The following is a 16,077-nucleotide window of genomic DNA, read 5'->3' on the forward strand; positions in this document are numbered from 1 at the left end:
ACACACACACACACACACACACGCACGCACGCACACGCACGCACGCACGCACGCACGCATGCACGCACGCACGCGCACACACACACACACACATCTCGGAATTTTCCAGGGTATAGGAATCTGGACTTTCACTTCTCATTTTGCGAAGAAATTCCTACGCACCTTGAGTTATTATTAAACTACAGGTAGCCTATGGTTTAATATGTACTGATTTTACCCTTGTACGCTACAGTATATGAAGCTATGCCTTAGTAGAAGAGATGATTAACGTCATTATAAGATGATTAAAGAGTACGTCACAAACATGTTCAGAAGGAACCCAGCAACAAGCACAGTCGTCTCAATAACACTCACCTTCTGCACAAACTGCTCCACTCTTGTCTGAAGCCCCCAAACTTCAAATTTGACGGTGACGAGTTTATAGGAGCACATTACAGGCGAGGGTTCGTCCCTCCAACCTTCCTTCAGGGGACCTCGGCCTGTCTTCACTGAAGCAAAATACCTGAGGTCCTGTTGGCACAAGACATGCAGTGACACCTGACACTGGGCCCAACCCAACAACAACCCATGAGGAAAGGGCAACAAGGTGCTGGAGTAACTCAGCGGCTCAGGCAGCATCACTGGAGAACATGAATAGGTGACATTTCCAGTCGAGACCCTTCTCAATATTCCCCTGGAGAACGTGGATAGCTGGCTTTTTAGGGTTGGGACTCTTCATCAGATTCTGCCTGGAGAATATGGATAGTTTGGTTAGGGCGGCACGGTGGTGCAGCGGTGGAGTTGCTGCCTTACCGCACCGGAGACCCGGGTTCGATCCTGACTACGGGCGCTGTCTGTACAGAGTTTGCACGTTCTCCCTGTGATTTTCTCTGGATGCTCCCGTTTCCTTCCATATTCCAAAGACGTGCAGGTTTGTAGGTTAATTGGCTTTGCTCAAATTATAAATGATCCCTAGTGTGAGTGGGATAGTGCTAGTGTACGGGGGGGGGGGGGGGGGGGGGTGATTGCTGGTCGGTGTGGACTTGATGGGCCTACGGGCCTGTTTCCGCGCTGTATCTCTAAAGTCTAAAGTTTAAAGCCTAGAGGTGACGTTTCAGATCAGGACCTTTCTGCCGACAGGACGCTGCTTGACCCGTTGAGTTGCTCCAGCACTTTGTATCCTTTTATATAAACCAGCATCTGCAGTTACTTGTTCTACAAACAACAAACCATAATGCAGCTGATGCATAAGTAATCAGGAGGTCCGACACAAATTCCAATATACAATGCTGTACAAATCAATGAAGAAAGATCTTAGTAAGGAAATCACTCTTAGATCGCTAGAATTTGACACAGTTGAGTTATCCTGAGGATGTGAGAGGTGCTCCATTAATTGAAAGCAACCTATTATTCTACTGTCACTCCGTCACCCAAAAGCCACTTGGAAGGGACTAACTTCCAAGTGTCTTAGTAGGCTGAAAGGCCTCATCCCTCATTGTGACATGTTTTTGTTTCTGAAGTTCGCTCCTAACAGATGATGACTGTGTGTGCATGGCACGTGCTACCTGCATGTACGGAGCATGCAAATGTATGACTATGCCACATGCACGTACATCATGTGTGTAAGTGCATGTGCTGCATGCGTGAATATGTAACAGCATCCATGTGAGTGTGTATGTCGTGAGTATGAATGTATTTGCCGGTGCACCATTTCTCTACAGCTGAGGGAGTGCGGCAGCTCTGCCTTCATTGAACCACTGTCGCTCTGTAGCGGGGAGTGGAAGGAACCTACCTCTGAACTCTTGTAGTAACGGTCTGGGATTTCATCGTAGGCGATGTCGAGAAAACACACCTCGTGGTCCATGTGGTTTTTGTCAGAGTCAAAAATCTGCAAGAGATGAGAAAGATACGAGTGAGATACACGGATGCTGGAATCTTGTGTGAAACACAAAGTGTCGGAGTAACTCAGCACGCCAGGCAGCATTTCTGGAAGGAATGGACAGGTGACGTTTCGGGCTGGGAACCCCTCTTCGGGCTTTTCTTTGATGTCACCCGGCAGTTGAAAATAGAAAGTTCCGGATAGTTTGAAGGCCGGCATAGAGAGTCCAGGAGTAGGCGGAATTTTGAAGACGGGAGATAGGGGTCATCGATGGGAGGAGAGGACTCGGTGGGCAGAAGGGTCTGTTTCCACACTGTATCTCTAAAATGAAAACTATACTGGCGCATTTAAAAAAAGTTTAGTTTAGTTTATTGTCGTGTGCATCCAGTTACAGTGAAAAGCAGCCTTGTTAAATTCATAAATGATAGGAGCAAAATTAGGCCATTTGGTTCATCAAGTTTACTCCGCCATTCAATCATGGCTGATCTACCTCTCCCTCCCCATTCTCCTACCTTCTCCCCATAACCCCTGACACCTGTACAATCAAGAATCTATCTATCACTGCCTTAAAAATATCTATTGACTTGGCCTCCACAGCCCTCTGTGGCAATGACTTCCGCAGATCCTCATCTCCTTCCTAAAGAAACGTCATTTATTTATATGGCTATGAGGAGGAGGAGCCATCTTGGGGAACGGCTGCTAACCAGCAGCCGTCCGTTTAATTCATTTTTAAAATTTTTTTTTAGTAAGTCTTGTTCTTTGTTTGTTGGGGAAATGGACTTCTTACTGTGGGGGGAAGGAGGTAATTATACTTCTAGGTCCCTACCTGGTCGGTGAGGCAGCTTATTTCTCCGGGCTGCCCGTCGACCCGTCCTCGTGGCCTACCAGCGGGCGTGGAGCGCCGTTTCCAGGCGGGGACCGCCCAGCACCTCGGCTTCGTTAGCGGCACAGCGTTGGAGCGCTATCGCGGAGCGGGCGATGCCTTGCCTGGGTCGCCGCGCTGGAGCTCCGGTGAGATATGACCGCCGAGATCAACACCTGCGGGTCTGCGGAGCAGAGTGGACGGCACCGACCTTAACATCGGGAGCCTGGGAGCTCCAACCCGGCGCGGCCCTGTCGGCTTTGGAAGCCGACAATCCCGCTAGGAAGCGGCCGTTCCAGGTGGCCCAGCCGCTGTGAGGACTCTCCCGACGCCGGGGCAACACCACCCGGCCAGAACGGCCAGGAACATCGGGCCTCCGTAGAGGCAATAGCGGTGGCCTCAATAGGCCTGACTTTGGGTGAACTTGGGATGGGGACTGGACTTTGTGCCTTCCCCCACAGTATTAACCATTGTGGGGGGATGATTTTTCTGTGTGTAAGTTAACACGTTAGTCTGTGTACAAGATGGCTGCCGGAGGGGAGAGTGGACGCTGGCGTGCTTTGGCTGCCACTGCTCTCTCTTCACATTGTGTTTTTTTTTTTTTTGATTTTGTGTTTTTGGAACGATTTCTATCTTTAATTTGTGTATTGATGATGTCCTTATTATTTATTTTTCTCCGACTATATGTTTTTTTCTCTTCTGTTAACTTTTGTAAGGTGCCCTTGGGTGTCCAGAAAGGCGCCAGCAAATAAAATGCATTATTATTATGACCGCTAGTCGTAGACTCTCCCACTAGTGGAAACATCCTCGCCACATCTATCCAGGCCTTTCACTGTTCGGTAAGTTTCAATGAGGTGTCCCCTCATCCTTCTAAACTCCAGCAAGTAGAGGCCCAGTGCTGTCAAACGCTCATCATATGTTAACCCACTCATCCCTGGGATCATTCTCATTAACTCAGAAATGCAGGTTCACAAGCACTGCTCCTCAGCCTGGACACACAGTGAGCTCAGCGTAGATGCATGTCATGCTGTGATCTGCACAAGGACTCACGTTATCATTGGATCCATTGTTGTCTTCATATTTTGTCTCAATGTAAATGGAGAATTTTGGCAAAAAGGAGCACTGGAAAAAAAATAGAGGAGAAAAGAATTAATTCAACACACAGCCTTCACTACACATAACAAACTAACTTTACTGTGTAGGAAGGAACTGCAGATAGACACAAAATGCTGGAATAGCGGGACAGACAGGCTAGATGCAGGAAGATTGTTCCCGATGTTGGGGAAGTCCAGAACAAGGGGTCACAGTTTAAGGATAAGGGGGAAATCTTTTAGGACCGAGATGAGGAAAACATTTTTCACACAGAGAGTGGTGAATCTCTGGAATTCTCTGTCACAGAAGGTAGTTGAGGCCTACTCAACTAAGTTCGTTGGCTATATTTAAGAGGGAGTTAGATGTGGCCCTTGTGGCTAAAGGGATCAGGGGGTATGGAGAGAAGGCAGGTACAGGATACTGAGTTGGATGATCAGCCATGATCATATTGAATGGCGGTGCAGGCTCGAAGGGCCGAATGGCCTACTCCTGCACCTATTTTCTATGTTTTCTATGTTTCTATGACAGGATCCCTGGAGAGAAGGAATGGGTGATGTTCCGGGTCGAGACCCTTCTTTGATCTTCAGATGTTGGTTTATAATGAAGAGAGACACAAAGTGCTGGAGTAACTCTGCAGGTCACACAGCATCTCGGGAAAAAAGGACGTTTCAGGTCGGTACCCTTCTTCAGACTGAAATGTAACTCAAAGCTAACTTTACCGCCGTTTTGAGGAAATTCTGTCACTTAACTCTGCTTTCTACGAGAGCTTATTGACACAAATTGCCTGCTGATGTATTATTTACATTGGCTGAAAAAAAAACTATGATGCACCAAGATTTGAAAGGTGCAAAATTAATGCAAGTTCATTTCCTCCATTCGGAGGTGGGTTTTGTCCGGGTGCTCCGGTTTCCTCCAGCATTCCAAGGACGTGCAGGTTTGTAGGCTAATTGGCTTCTGTAAATTGCCCCCCAGTTTAGTTTAGTTTATTGTCATGTGTACCAAGTTACAGTGAAAGGGTTTTGTTGCGTGCTAACCAGTCAGCGGAAAAAGTGAACATGATTACATTTTAAGGCAACTGTGCCACTGGTATAGAAGGCAAATAGAGTCAAGTCATGCGATGATGGAGAATCTTTGACATTTATATACTTTCTTTAGCCAGAGGGTGGTGAATCTGTGGAATTCATTGACACAGACGGCTACGGAGGCCAAGTCAATGGTATTTTTAAGGCGGAGATTGTCAGATTCTTGATTAGTACGGGCGTCAGAGGTTATGGGGAGAAGGCAGGAGAATGGGGCTGAAGGGGAGAGATAGATCAGCCATGACTGAATGGTGGTGTAGACTTGATGGACCGAATGGTCTAATTCTGCTTCGATGACTTATGAATGAACATATGATTTGCCAAGCAGATTTATATCATATATAAATATATTAATAATATATAAAAATATTATTTATATAGTAACTATGACTTTCCCCAGAGGGCACGTTAGTGAGCTGACCAATTAATAGTAGCAAGTGCCACCAAGCTGATGGCATCTCAGTCCCGGGAAGCAGTGGGGAGGGAAAGAGATGTGAATCTGTGGATAGAGAGAAAGAGAGAGCTCCCCGGGCATACAGCATACAAACGGTGTAGCCGTCTCCGAACCACAGGCACCAGGGATTGATTTCTTGGTTTCTAATGACGGCAAGAAGCTTAACAAAAGGAGAGCTCTCTAATTATACAGCCGCCAAGGCTCCGGAGCCCAGACGACACCTTTCGTTCATGAGTTATCTATGGCAACTGTGTTACCCTGCTCGCTGAGTGCCCGCGTGGCTGCCACAGTCACCACATTTCACAGGGTAACCTGTCCCATTACTAGTCATGAGCGAATTCTGTTCATTAAACAATGTGACGTTTGGATCCGCATGTTATTCATCTGAGCAACCTGGGGGGAATCTCGACTCAACTGTGGTTAAGGGGTTGGCAATGATGCTGGAATAAATTACAAACCATTGCAAGTCGATTAATTTTCATCATGCAGGAAGGAGCTGCAGATGCTGGTTTACACCAAAGATAGACACAGAATGCTGGTGTAACTCAGCGGGTCAGGCAGCATCACTGGAGAAAAGGAATAGGGGACGTTTCGGGTCGAGACCCTTCTTTTATTCTTCTCCGACAAACAGAATCAAGACAATATTTTGTTCTTAGAATAAAAGGATGTACCTTTAGAAAGGTGGATGAGGAGGACTTTCTTTAGTCAGAGGGTGGAGAATCTGTGGAATTCATTGCCATAGACGGCTGTGGAGGCCAAGTCAGTGGCTGTTTTTAGTGGATTAATAAGGGTGTCAGGGGTTATGGGAAGTGGGCAGGAAAATGGGGTTGAGAGGGAAAGATAGATCAGCCATAATTGAATGGCGAAGTAGACTCATTGGGCTTGAATGGCTTAAATCTGCTCCTGTGACATGAACTTATGAAATTATCACCACGTCTAATAATGAGATGGTTCTGAAACAAAAAATCCCCCAGAATTACAGTTCTCTATTCACACAAACTCAAAGGACACGGGAATGATTTCCCCTCAAAATGCCCCCATTCTCTACCCGTGGGGAAAGACCATGACTCTCCTGAAGCACAAACAAGACTGAGATCACTGGGTAGACCACAATAAGTTCCCTCCTCATGTGAACACGCACACACTGAGAGGCCTGCGACAAAGTACAGGATGACACTGGTAAACATGTAGAATGAGTGTGGCACAGCGGCACAGCTACCAGACTCTGGGTTCACATCTAGCCTCGGCTTGAGTTTAGTTCAGAGATACAGCATGGAAACTGGCCCACCTAGTCCACACTGAACATCGATCACCTGTTCCCACTAGTTCTATGTTATCTCAATTTCACATCCACTCACTACATATTAGGGGCAATTTTACCGAGACTAATTAACCTACAAACCCGTACGTCTTTGGGATGTGGGAGGAAACCAGAGCACCCGGAGGAAACCCACGGGGTCACAGGGAGAACATGCAAACTCCACACAGACAGCACCCGGGGTCAGGATCGACCTGGGTCTCTGGCGCTGTGAGGCAGCAGGTCTACCACTGCGCCACTGATCCACCCAGTGTGGGTGCTGGCAGTGTGGAGTTTGCACCTTCACCCTGCCGCCCTGCTGGTTTTCCCTAGATACACTGGTTTCCTCCTTCATCTCAAAGGCTGGTAGGTTAATTGGCTAATGCAATGGTACAAAGGTGAGTGGAGGGATATGGTGGGGATTCATGTAATCATGTATAGCATTTTCTTTGACTGGAAAGCATGCAACAATAAAGCTTTTTCACTGAACCTCAGTACACTTGAAAATAATAAGCTAAACTAGACTTAAGTAAACTAATGGGAATGTTAGGAGAATAAAATAGGAGGAGAGTAGAATTAATGTGTATGGTTGCTTGATGGTTGATGTATGCTTGCAGGGCCAATGAAATTCAGGTTTCAAGAAGGGAAATAAGTTAAGCATTATTGAAATGTTTATGAAGGAACTACAGATAGACAAAAATGCCAGAGTAACTCAGCAGGACAGGCAGCATCTCTGGAGAGAAGCGGTGCATGACGTTTCGGTTCGAGAACCTTCTTCAGACTGAGAGTCACAGGAAAGAGATACGAGAGGTAGAGACGATGATGTAGAGAGATATAGACCAATGAATGAAAGATATGCAAAAAAGTAACGATATCTCATATTTCGTTTGGGCAGAGGCCCAAAACGTCAGACATTCCTTCTCTCCAGAGATGCTGCCTGTCCCGCTGAGTTACTCCAGTATTTTGTGCCTGGCTCAAGCATAACTTATGTAGGGACTGAAACAGAACCAATTAAAAAAACTTGTGAACACAGAGTCTTAAAGTCAGCGGAATGTTTTTCCTTACATAAGATTATTTTTGACTTCTTCTGAAATTTTATTGTCTTAAATATGAAGATTATTATTCAATGGTGGACAACTGATTAGAGGAAGCTGAGGGAGTCATGAGAATTCATATTAGCAGCTTCCTGATTGAATGGGTGGCTTTAGTAATAGACTTTTGATAAACTATCTATCAAGCTGACTCTTCCATCTACACCTCCACTGTCTCTCAATGTGGAGCAGTCAACGTGACCAACTTGTGAAGCCAGTAATCTCTCACCAGGAACACGTGAAGTTATTTTTGCAATGAAGTCGTGACTGCACTTTCCATCGCAGAGACAAATACTGAATTCCTTTAGGCATTCTACACTATGCCATGAGCAAACACAAGTTTGATAATACTTTAGATGTCACAAGTAGGCAGCACAGCGGCGCAGCGATAGACTTGCTGCCTTACAGCGCCAGAGGCCCGGGTTCGATCCTGGCTACAGGTGTTGTCTGTACAGAGTTTGTACATTCTCCCTGTGACTGTGTGGGTTTTCTCCGGGAGCTCCGGTTTCCTCCCATATTCCAAACACGTACAGATTTGTAGATTAATTGGCTTTGGTAAAAATAAATTGTAAATTGTCCCTAGTGTGCAGGACGGTGCTTGTGTACGGGGTGATCGCCGGTCGGCGCGGAGGGCCTGTTGCCGCGCTGTAACTAAAATAAACTGAACTAATTCAGTAACACCTTTCCAGTAAGAACCTTGTCTGGTTTGGACGGCAAGAGACTCCAAAACAGGCTGGTTCTAAACTATCTCCTCAGTTCGGGGACCATTAGGGATTGGACAATCAATGGCGGTATTGCCAATAGCATTGACAAGCAGCGAACAGACAGACAAGGTAAAGCACAACTGGCAGAGTTGGAGCTACATATCCCTAGTGACCCTAATCCACCCTGTGCTGCCTGTATGGAGTTTACACGTACAGTTCCCCCTCATTATTACAGACCTCTTCATAATGGATTTTGGTTCTAGTGTTCAGAGCATCCCCACAGGAATCAGCCACCACCGTCTCTTGAAGAACATGGGGTGCTGGTTACACTGCGGGAGGCCATTAACATTGACAAGCAATTGCTTCAATCGACACTTGTACAATGACAGATATAAAGTGCTTGAGTAACTCAGCAGGGACCCGAAAGAACCCTTCCTTGGTCATCTGTTGCCAACCCTGCTTTGTTCTGGCCTCTTCCTACATCTAGTTCCCTCCTCTACTTTCAGTCTGAAGAAGGGTCCCGACCTGAAACGTCACCCATCCGTCTTCTCCAGAGATGCTGCCTGAACTGAAAGCACTGCTCCCCTTGTGCAGGATGATACTCTACGAAACTATGATACTCTATTAAACAATGTAACTAACCAGCCTTCAGAAATTTTAGCTTGTAGTAACAAAACTATATTTTAGGCTGTTAAAAAGAACTTTGTATTGAAAAACATTGCGTTGCTTCATTGTGTGACCACTAGTGAATCCCTTACTCAGTTAAACTGGACAATCGACAAAACGGGCACCATCCCACCACAACTATGGTCTGTTATAACAAAGATAATCTGTACTCTTTGTATAAACTGCTGTCAAGATTACTTTTGGTGCACTAATTAATGCAAGCAGCTGTTGAATTATTTCAGTAAGAGCTTTAGAGAGAATTTGAGCAGGCTGGGTCTCTATTCCTTGGAGCGCAGGAGGATGGAAGGTGATCTTATAGAGGTGTACAAAATCATGAGAGCAATAGATTGGGTCAATGCACAGAGTCTCTTGCCCAGAGTAGGGGAATCGAGAACCAGAGGACATAGGTTTATAGTGAGGGGGGAACCTGAAGGGTAACTTTATCACACAAAGGATGGTGTATGGAACAAGCTGCCAGAGGTGGTAGTTGAGGCAGGTACTATGGCAACATTTAAGAAACATTTAGACATGTTCATGGATAGGACAGGTTTACAGGGATATGGGGGCAAACGCAGGCAGGTGGGACTAGTGCAAATGGGACATGTTGGCTGGTGTGGGCAAGTTGGGCTGAAGGGCCTGTTTCCATGCTGCGAGACTATATGACCCGTGGAGCATACTTTGCAACTTCAGTTCAGGTTTATTTAAATGGATTTAGATGATTGTCTGTTCAACATGAGAGTTCCAGAGCAATGAGATAGTGAGAAATACAAACTACACAGACAATATAATGACTCTCTGGTTTCACTAGGGGAACACATGTGTTCCACATCGCTGGAGATAATTGAGCGTGGTTAACAACAGCCGTAAATTATATGAACATCGAAGGGACAGTGAAAAGATCTGTCATGAATCAAGGAATTATCTGTGATGATTGCCATTTCTGTTGGCATTTAAAGATAGAAATACTGCAGGAACAAAGGAGGATCCGGCGTGTGGGGAGGGGGGACCCACCGTGAGGGATGGGAAAGGGGGAGAACAAGAGAGGACCTGGCCCGGATACTTTGTAACTTTGTTAGCGCCCTTTATGTGGCGACTATTTACATACCTTAGGTATGAAAGCAAAGAATTTCACTGTGACTTGACACATGTGACAATAAATTATTCATTCGTTCATAATACCAGACCTCGATAAAGTGGATGTGGAGAGGATGTTTCCAATAGAGGGAGAGTCTAGGACCAGAGGGCACAGCCTCAGATTTAAAGGACGTACCTTTACAATGATGAGAAGAAATTCCTTTCTTCAGAAGGTGGTGAATCTGCGGAATTCATTGCCACAGCCAACTGTGGAGGCCAAGTCTTTGGATATTTTTGAGATTGATAGATTCTTGATTAGCACAGATGTCAAGGGTTATGGGGAGAAGGCAGGAGAGTGGCGTTGAGAGGGAATGATAGATCAGCCGTGATTGAATGGCTGACTAGAATCAATTAGCTGAATGACCTAATGGTTCATTGTTGGCTGTGGAAGAGGTGATAACAACGGGATATACGAACAGTGAAACTAGCAGGATGTCTAGTTTGGGGGAAGAACAGTGAGAGGGAATGAAATTGGAGAAATTATTATTCACACCGTTGATGCCAAGCAATATATGAGGTGTTGTTCCTCCAATTTGCATGTGGCTTCACACTGACAGTGGAGGAGACCCCGGACAGAAAGTTCAGTGTGGGAGTGGGAAGGGGAGCTAAAGTGTTTAAGCATCCCCTTTGATTTGTGTTTTCACACCTTACCCTTTCATATCTCTATGTCTTCTGACTCTCAGTCTGAAGGGTCTCGACCCGAAACGTCACCCATTCCCTCTCTCCAGAGATGCTGCCTGTCCCGCTGAGTTACTCCAACACTTTGTGTCTATCTTCAGTGTAAACTAGCATCTGCAGTGCCTTCCTACACATGCAGTTAGTTTTCTTGTTTCCCCTTCACTAGTTTTTGTAATACCAACTTAACAAAAAACGCATCATTCTTGTGTATTTATGTGTACGTTTGCATGAAATTTGCCTGGAGTAATTTCCAATGCAAGTTACTTAACATTTTAATCTATATCATCACAGATAATCATTCTGTGTAATTGAATCACCAACAAGTGATGGTTGATTTAATTATAGACATTGGGCATTTCCTAATTTGTGGGATTAACTGTAGTTTACTGCTGTCTTGAAGAAAGTTGCAAGGAGATTTACAGCAGCTAAGATTCAATTCACAGTCAACAAGTGTTTTCCTCAGCTACCCAACCCATCAATGTCAAACAGAAACATATAATAAAGGGAGGGCAGGAGGGAAGGGTTTAGGGCAGGTGAGGGGGAAGGTGCATAGTGTCATACAGGCCCTTTGGCCCAACTCAACCCTGCCAACCAATATACCCCATCCATGCTAGTCCCATATACTCGCGTTTGGCCCATATGCCTCGAAACTTTCCCTATCCATGTACCTATCCAAGTGTCTTTTAAATGTTGTTACAGTACCTGCCTCAACTACCTCCTCTGGCAGCTTGTTCCATATATCCATCACATTCTGACTGAAAAGGTTGCCCCTCGGGTTCATATTAAATCTTGCCCCTCTCACCTTAAACATTTGGCCTCTTGTATTTGATTCCCTTACCCACAGTAACAGATTCCGTGCATTCCAATATCTATTCAGCCTCATGATTTATCGCACCTGTATAAGTACACCCCTCGGCCTCATGCACTGCAAGGAATAAGGTGCTTGCCTGCCCGAACTCTCTCTGTCGCTCAGCCCCTCGAGTCCTGGCAACATCCTCGCAAATCTTCTCTGCACTCTTTCTAGCTTAATGACATCCTTCCTATAGCATTATGTGGTGAAGGGGAGGGAGGGGAAGGGGGAGAGGACGAGCATGTAGATATGCAAATGTAACAACTGCGCGTTGGTGGGCTGGTAATGTTCTGACAAATGCACAGAGGTGGAAAGTGAGATGCTTTATACCATGAACCTATTTCACACAGTAAGAGAGTGTGTTGTTGATTTGTAAAGCACGGAACCATTCCCTGGGTTCACCTTATGTGTGCTATTCATGTAGAACCTGTCTATACAGATCCATTTTCCACCAATTGCCTCACAGTCTTCTATTCCCTGTTACTTAAGGTCCTTATCTAAATACTTCTGAAGCATATGGAGTCACCTACTGCTATTGAATCCCTCTTTAATTATCTCAGCTTTGAGGCAAAAATTAAATTAAACATGACACAATATTTATGTTGTAGATTTCAATGACTAGACTTTAGACTTTACTTTAGACTTTAGGGATGCAGCACGGAAACAGGCAGTTTGAGTCTGCGCCGACCAGCGATCACCCCGTACACTAATATTATCTTACACATTAGGGACAATTTATAATTTTACCAAAGCCAATTAACCCACACACCTGTACGTCTTTGGAGTGTGGGAGTAAACCGGAGCAATCAAAGAAAACCCACGTGGTCATAGGGGAAACGTACAAACTCTGTTCTCACAGCACCTGTAGTCAGGATCGAACCCGGGACTCTGCCGCTGTCGGGCAGCAACTATCGCTGCGTTACTGTGCCGACCAAAGAGGGTGAAAGCTGTATGAACCTGGTCTAATTTAGCATAGAGGGGCTACAATGCCAAGCAAAATTTGAATGTGATGGATTAATAAGGCCAACTTACAATGTGACTGACAATGTCAGAAGAAGGGTCTCGACACGAAACGCCACCCATTCCTTCTCTCCAGAGATGCTGCCTGTCTCGCTGAGTTACTCCAGCTTTTTGTGTCTATCTCCAACTAATCTATATGTTGCCTCTGATAACTGATCACCTTCCATAGGTTTCTATCATATGCAGGATTTAACTCAGTATTAGGAGCGGTAGGGTGTCGCAGCGGTAGAGATGCTGCCTTAAAGAGCTAGAGGCCCAGGTTTGATCCTGATGACAGATGCTGACTGTGGGGAGTTTGTACGATCTCTCTATGACCGAGTGGGTTTTCTCAGGGTGCTGCAGTTTGCTCCCACACTCCAAAGACGTGCAGGTTTGTAGGTTAATTGGCTTCGGTAAATAGTGCGCGTAGTGTGTAGGATAGTGTTTGTGTATGGGGATAGTGTTTGTGTATGGGCTGGTCGGCGTGGACTCGGTGGGAAGAAGTGCACTGTTTCTCCAGAGCCTAAAGGTGAAAGTACATGCTCTGCGATTTGTGTCAAAGAGTGATGAACAGAATATAATACATGAAGGTACTCACTGTGTATTCTGATTGCCAAGGATGGAATAGATGCAGTGCAGAAAGAGGGGGGTAAAAAAGAAAAATAAATAGTTACAACAATGTCACAGCAATCAAACACAGGTCCCCTCCACCCTTCCCCCAAGCTCCCAAAGATGGCCATTTGGGTGAATGCACTTCATTTTGAAATGCTGGAGCAATTAGGTCTCAGTGACTTCATCCTGTGCCAGAGGACTTCACATTCATTAATGGAAAAAAAACCCAATAAAATACCGTTGCCTAGCAGCAAAGTCCTTCAAAAGACCGGCGGAGCATTTTCCATTTAGAAGCTGGGTTACAACATAGAAGTACTCCGTCCATTCGAGCTGAACTTGAAGGAAAATCAAAGGTGCACACAAAGTAACTCAGCGGGTCAGGCAGCATTATCTGGGGGATGTAGATAGGTGACCTTCTCCAGGATGGATGGAGCAGGGGACTTGATGCCGTGCCCAATATTTTTCCCCCCCACTTAAGATGGGTTGAGTATAGTGGTTGGGATGTTATATTACAGCTATACGAGACATTGGTGAGGCCACATTTGGAATACTATGTTCAGTTTTGGCCACCATGTCACAGGAAGATAGGACGGTCAAGAAGGCTATCGGCACATTGGTCTCCGTCAGTCAGAGCATTGAGTAAAGAAGCTGAAAGGTCATGTTGCAGTTGTATAAGACGTTGGTGTGGCCACGTTTAGAGTTTTGGTCACGCCTTTTGTAGGGAAGATGTTGTTAAGCTACAAAGGGTGCAGCGAAGGTTTATGTTGCCAGGTTGCGAGGGAGAGGTTGCGCAGGCTCGGACTTTATGCCTCGGAGCACAGAGTGACGAGAGGTGAGCTGAAAGAGGTGTATAAGATCACGAGGGGAATAGATAAGGTCAATGCACAGAGCCCTTTACCCAGAGTAGGGGAACAAAGAACCAGATGGAGGTTTAAGGTGAGAGGGGAAAAGATTGAATAGGAACCTGAGGGGCAGCTTTTTCACACAAAGGGCGGTTGGGTATATGGAACGAGCTGCCAGAAGAGATTATTGAGGCAGGTACCATCACGACATTTAAAATATATCTGGACAGGTACATGGATAGGAATGGTTTAGAAGGATGTGGGTCAAACCAAGGCGGTGGGACTAGTGTAAATGGGGCGTCTTGGTTGGAGTGGGCAAGTTGGGCTGACGTTTCCACGCTGTGTCACTATTTTTGAGATAACTTATCCAGCTATTATCATAGGTAGACAAAAATGCTGGAGAAACTCAGCGGGTGAGGCAGCATCTATGGAGCGAAGGAAATAGGCAACGTTTCGGGTCGACCCGAAACGTTGCCTATTTCCTTCGCTCCATAGATGCTGCCTCACCCGCTGAGTTCCTCCAGCATTTTTGTCTACCTTCGATTTTCCAGCATCTGCAGTTCCTTCTTAACCAGTTATTATCATGTTGCTCTGTTTGTGAGCAGAAACTAGGCACAGTGCTTCCCACACTGGTGAGACTGTGCTGGCTGCAGGCTGCCATGGGACGTCCACAATAAGGGGGTGAAAGACACTGCGTAGGTGTGAGTCTCCTTTCCTTGGCAACAGATTGGAATAGATTCTCAGTCAAATAACGAGGGCTGTTGTGTTCCGCTCGTGATGTTAAACCAAAAGCCGTTTGCTTTCTCGCAAAGATACATCTCGCATCACCCTGAATGCTTTAGTCAGTCAGTCAAGTATGCTTGAAATGTTATCATTGATGTCACGTGGAAGGTGCGGCTGTCTATCTGTGTCACTGCAAGCACAAACCAACTGCGATGTGATAAAGGACTTAAAGTGCTGGAGTAACACAGCGGGTCAAGCAGCATCTCTGGAGAACATGGATAGGTGACGTTTCGGGTCAGGACCCTTCTTCAGATTGACTGCAGGGGTAGTGGAAGCTGGAAGAGGAGGGACAGGACAAAGTGAGGCAGGTGAACACAAGTGAGGGGGTGGTTTTGATAGGCAATTGGTTGGACAAAGATGAAGATAAACAGGTGTGACGCAAAGGGATTGATGAGTTGCGAATTGTAAAACCAGATGAAGGAATGTAGGTGGACAAGGAGGTTTATTTTGCTAACCAGCATCAGCAGTTCCTTGTTCCTGCACTGAGAATAGCAGTTGGGACATCGTGTTGCAAACATGCAAGTCATCAATGAGACCGCACTGGGAGTATTGTGCACCGTTCTGGTCGCCCCAGCTACAGGAAGGATGCCATTAATGCAGAAAGGTTGCAGAAAAGATTCACAAGGATGTTACCAGACCTAGAGGGCTTGAGGAGAGGCTGGAAATGGGTCGGAAGAAGGATCCCGACCAGAAACATCACCTATCCATGTTCTCCAGACTTGACGCTTGACCCACTGAGGTACTCCAGTACTTTTGTGAAAACCAGCACTAGCAGTTCCTTGTTTCTTCAATGTGATGATCTTGTGTAGTGGTGCTGATTGAGAGGTAGGTTCTACCCATGGCTTTGGGATAACTAACTCTCTTGCTCCTCTTCAAGATTGAGTTAGGGATCTTTGATGTGCACATGAGGCAGGACCTAAGTTAGACATCCTAAAAAACTGTGCTTCCAATAATGTTGCACTTTCCCAATGTTGTACTGATTGTCTTAAGGCCATAAGTAATAGGAGCAGAATTAGGCCATTCGGCCCATCAAGTCTACTCCGCCATTCAATCATGACTGATCTATCTCTCCTAAC

The 16,077-nt window shown here is 45.8% G+C and overlaps 1 protein-coding gene across 1 annotated transcript in view; it reads right to left on the bottom strand.

Annotated features, from left to right (window-relative positions):
* Positions 1-16,077, bottom strand: part of LOC129707002 (cytoplasmic phosphatidylinositol transfer protein 1-like) — a 164,349-nt gene that overhangs the window by 41,059 nt on the left and 107,213 nt on the right. The window contains exons 5-8 of the mRNA XM_055651711.1: positions 13,363-13,370; positions 3,771-3,842; positions 1,772-1,867; positions 355-510 (exon numbers count right to left, since the gene is read on the bottom strand). Coding sequence (XP_055507686.1) covers positions 355-510; positions 1,772-1,867; positions 3,771-3,842; positions 13,363-13,370 — 332 coding nt within the window. The remainder of the gene's footprint in view (positions 1-354; positions 511-1,771; positions 1,868-3,770; positions 3,843-13,362; positions 13,371-16,077) is intronic.

The sequence above is a fragment of the Leucoraja erinacea genome, chromosome 20, assembly GCF_028641065.1.
Source record: "Leucoraja erinacea ecotype New England chromosome 20, Leri_hhj_1, whole genome shotgun sequence".
Classification (NCBI taxonomy): Eukaryota; Metazoa; Chordata; class Chondrichthyes; order Rajiformes; family Rajidae; genus Leucoraja; species Leucoraja erinaceus.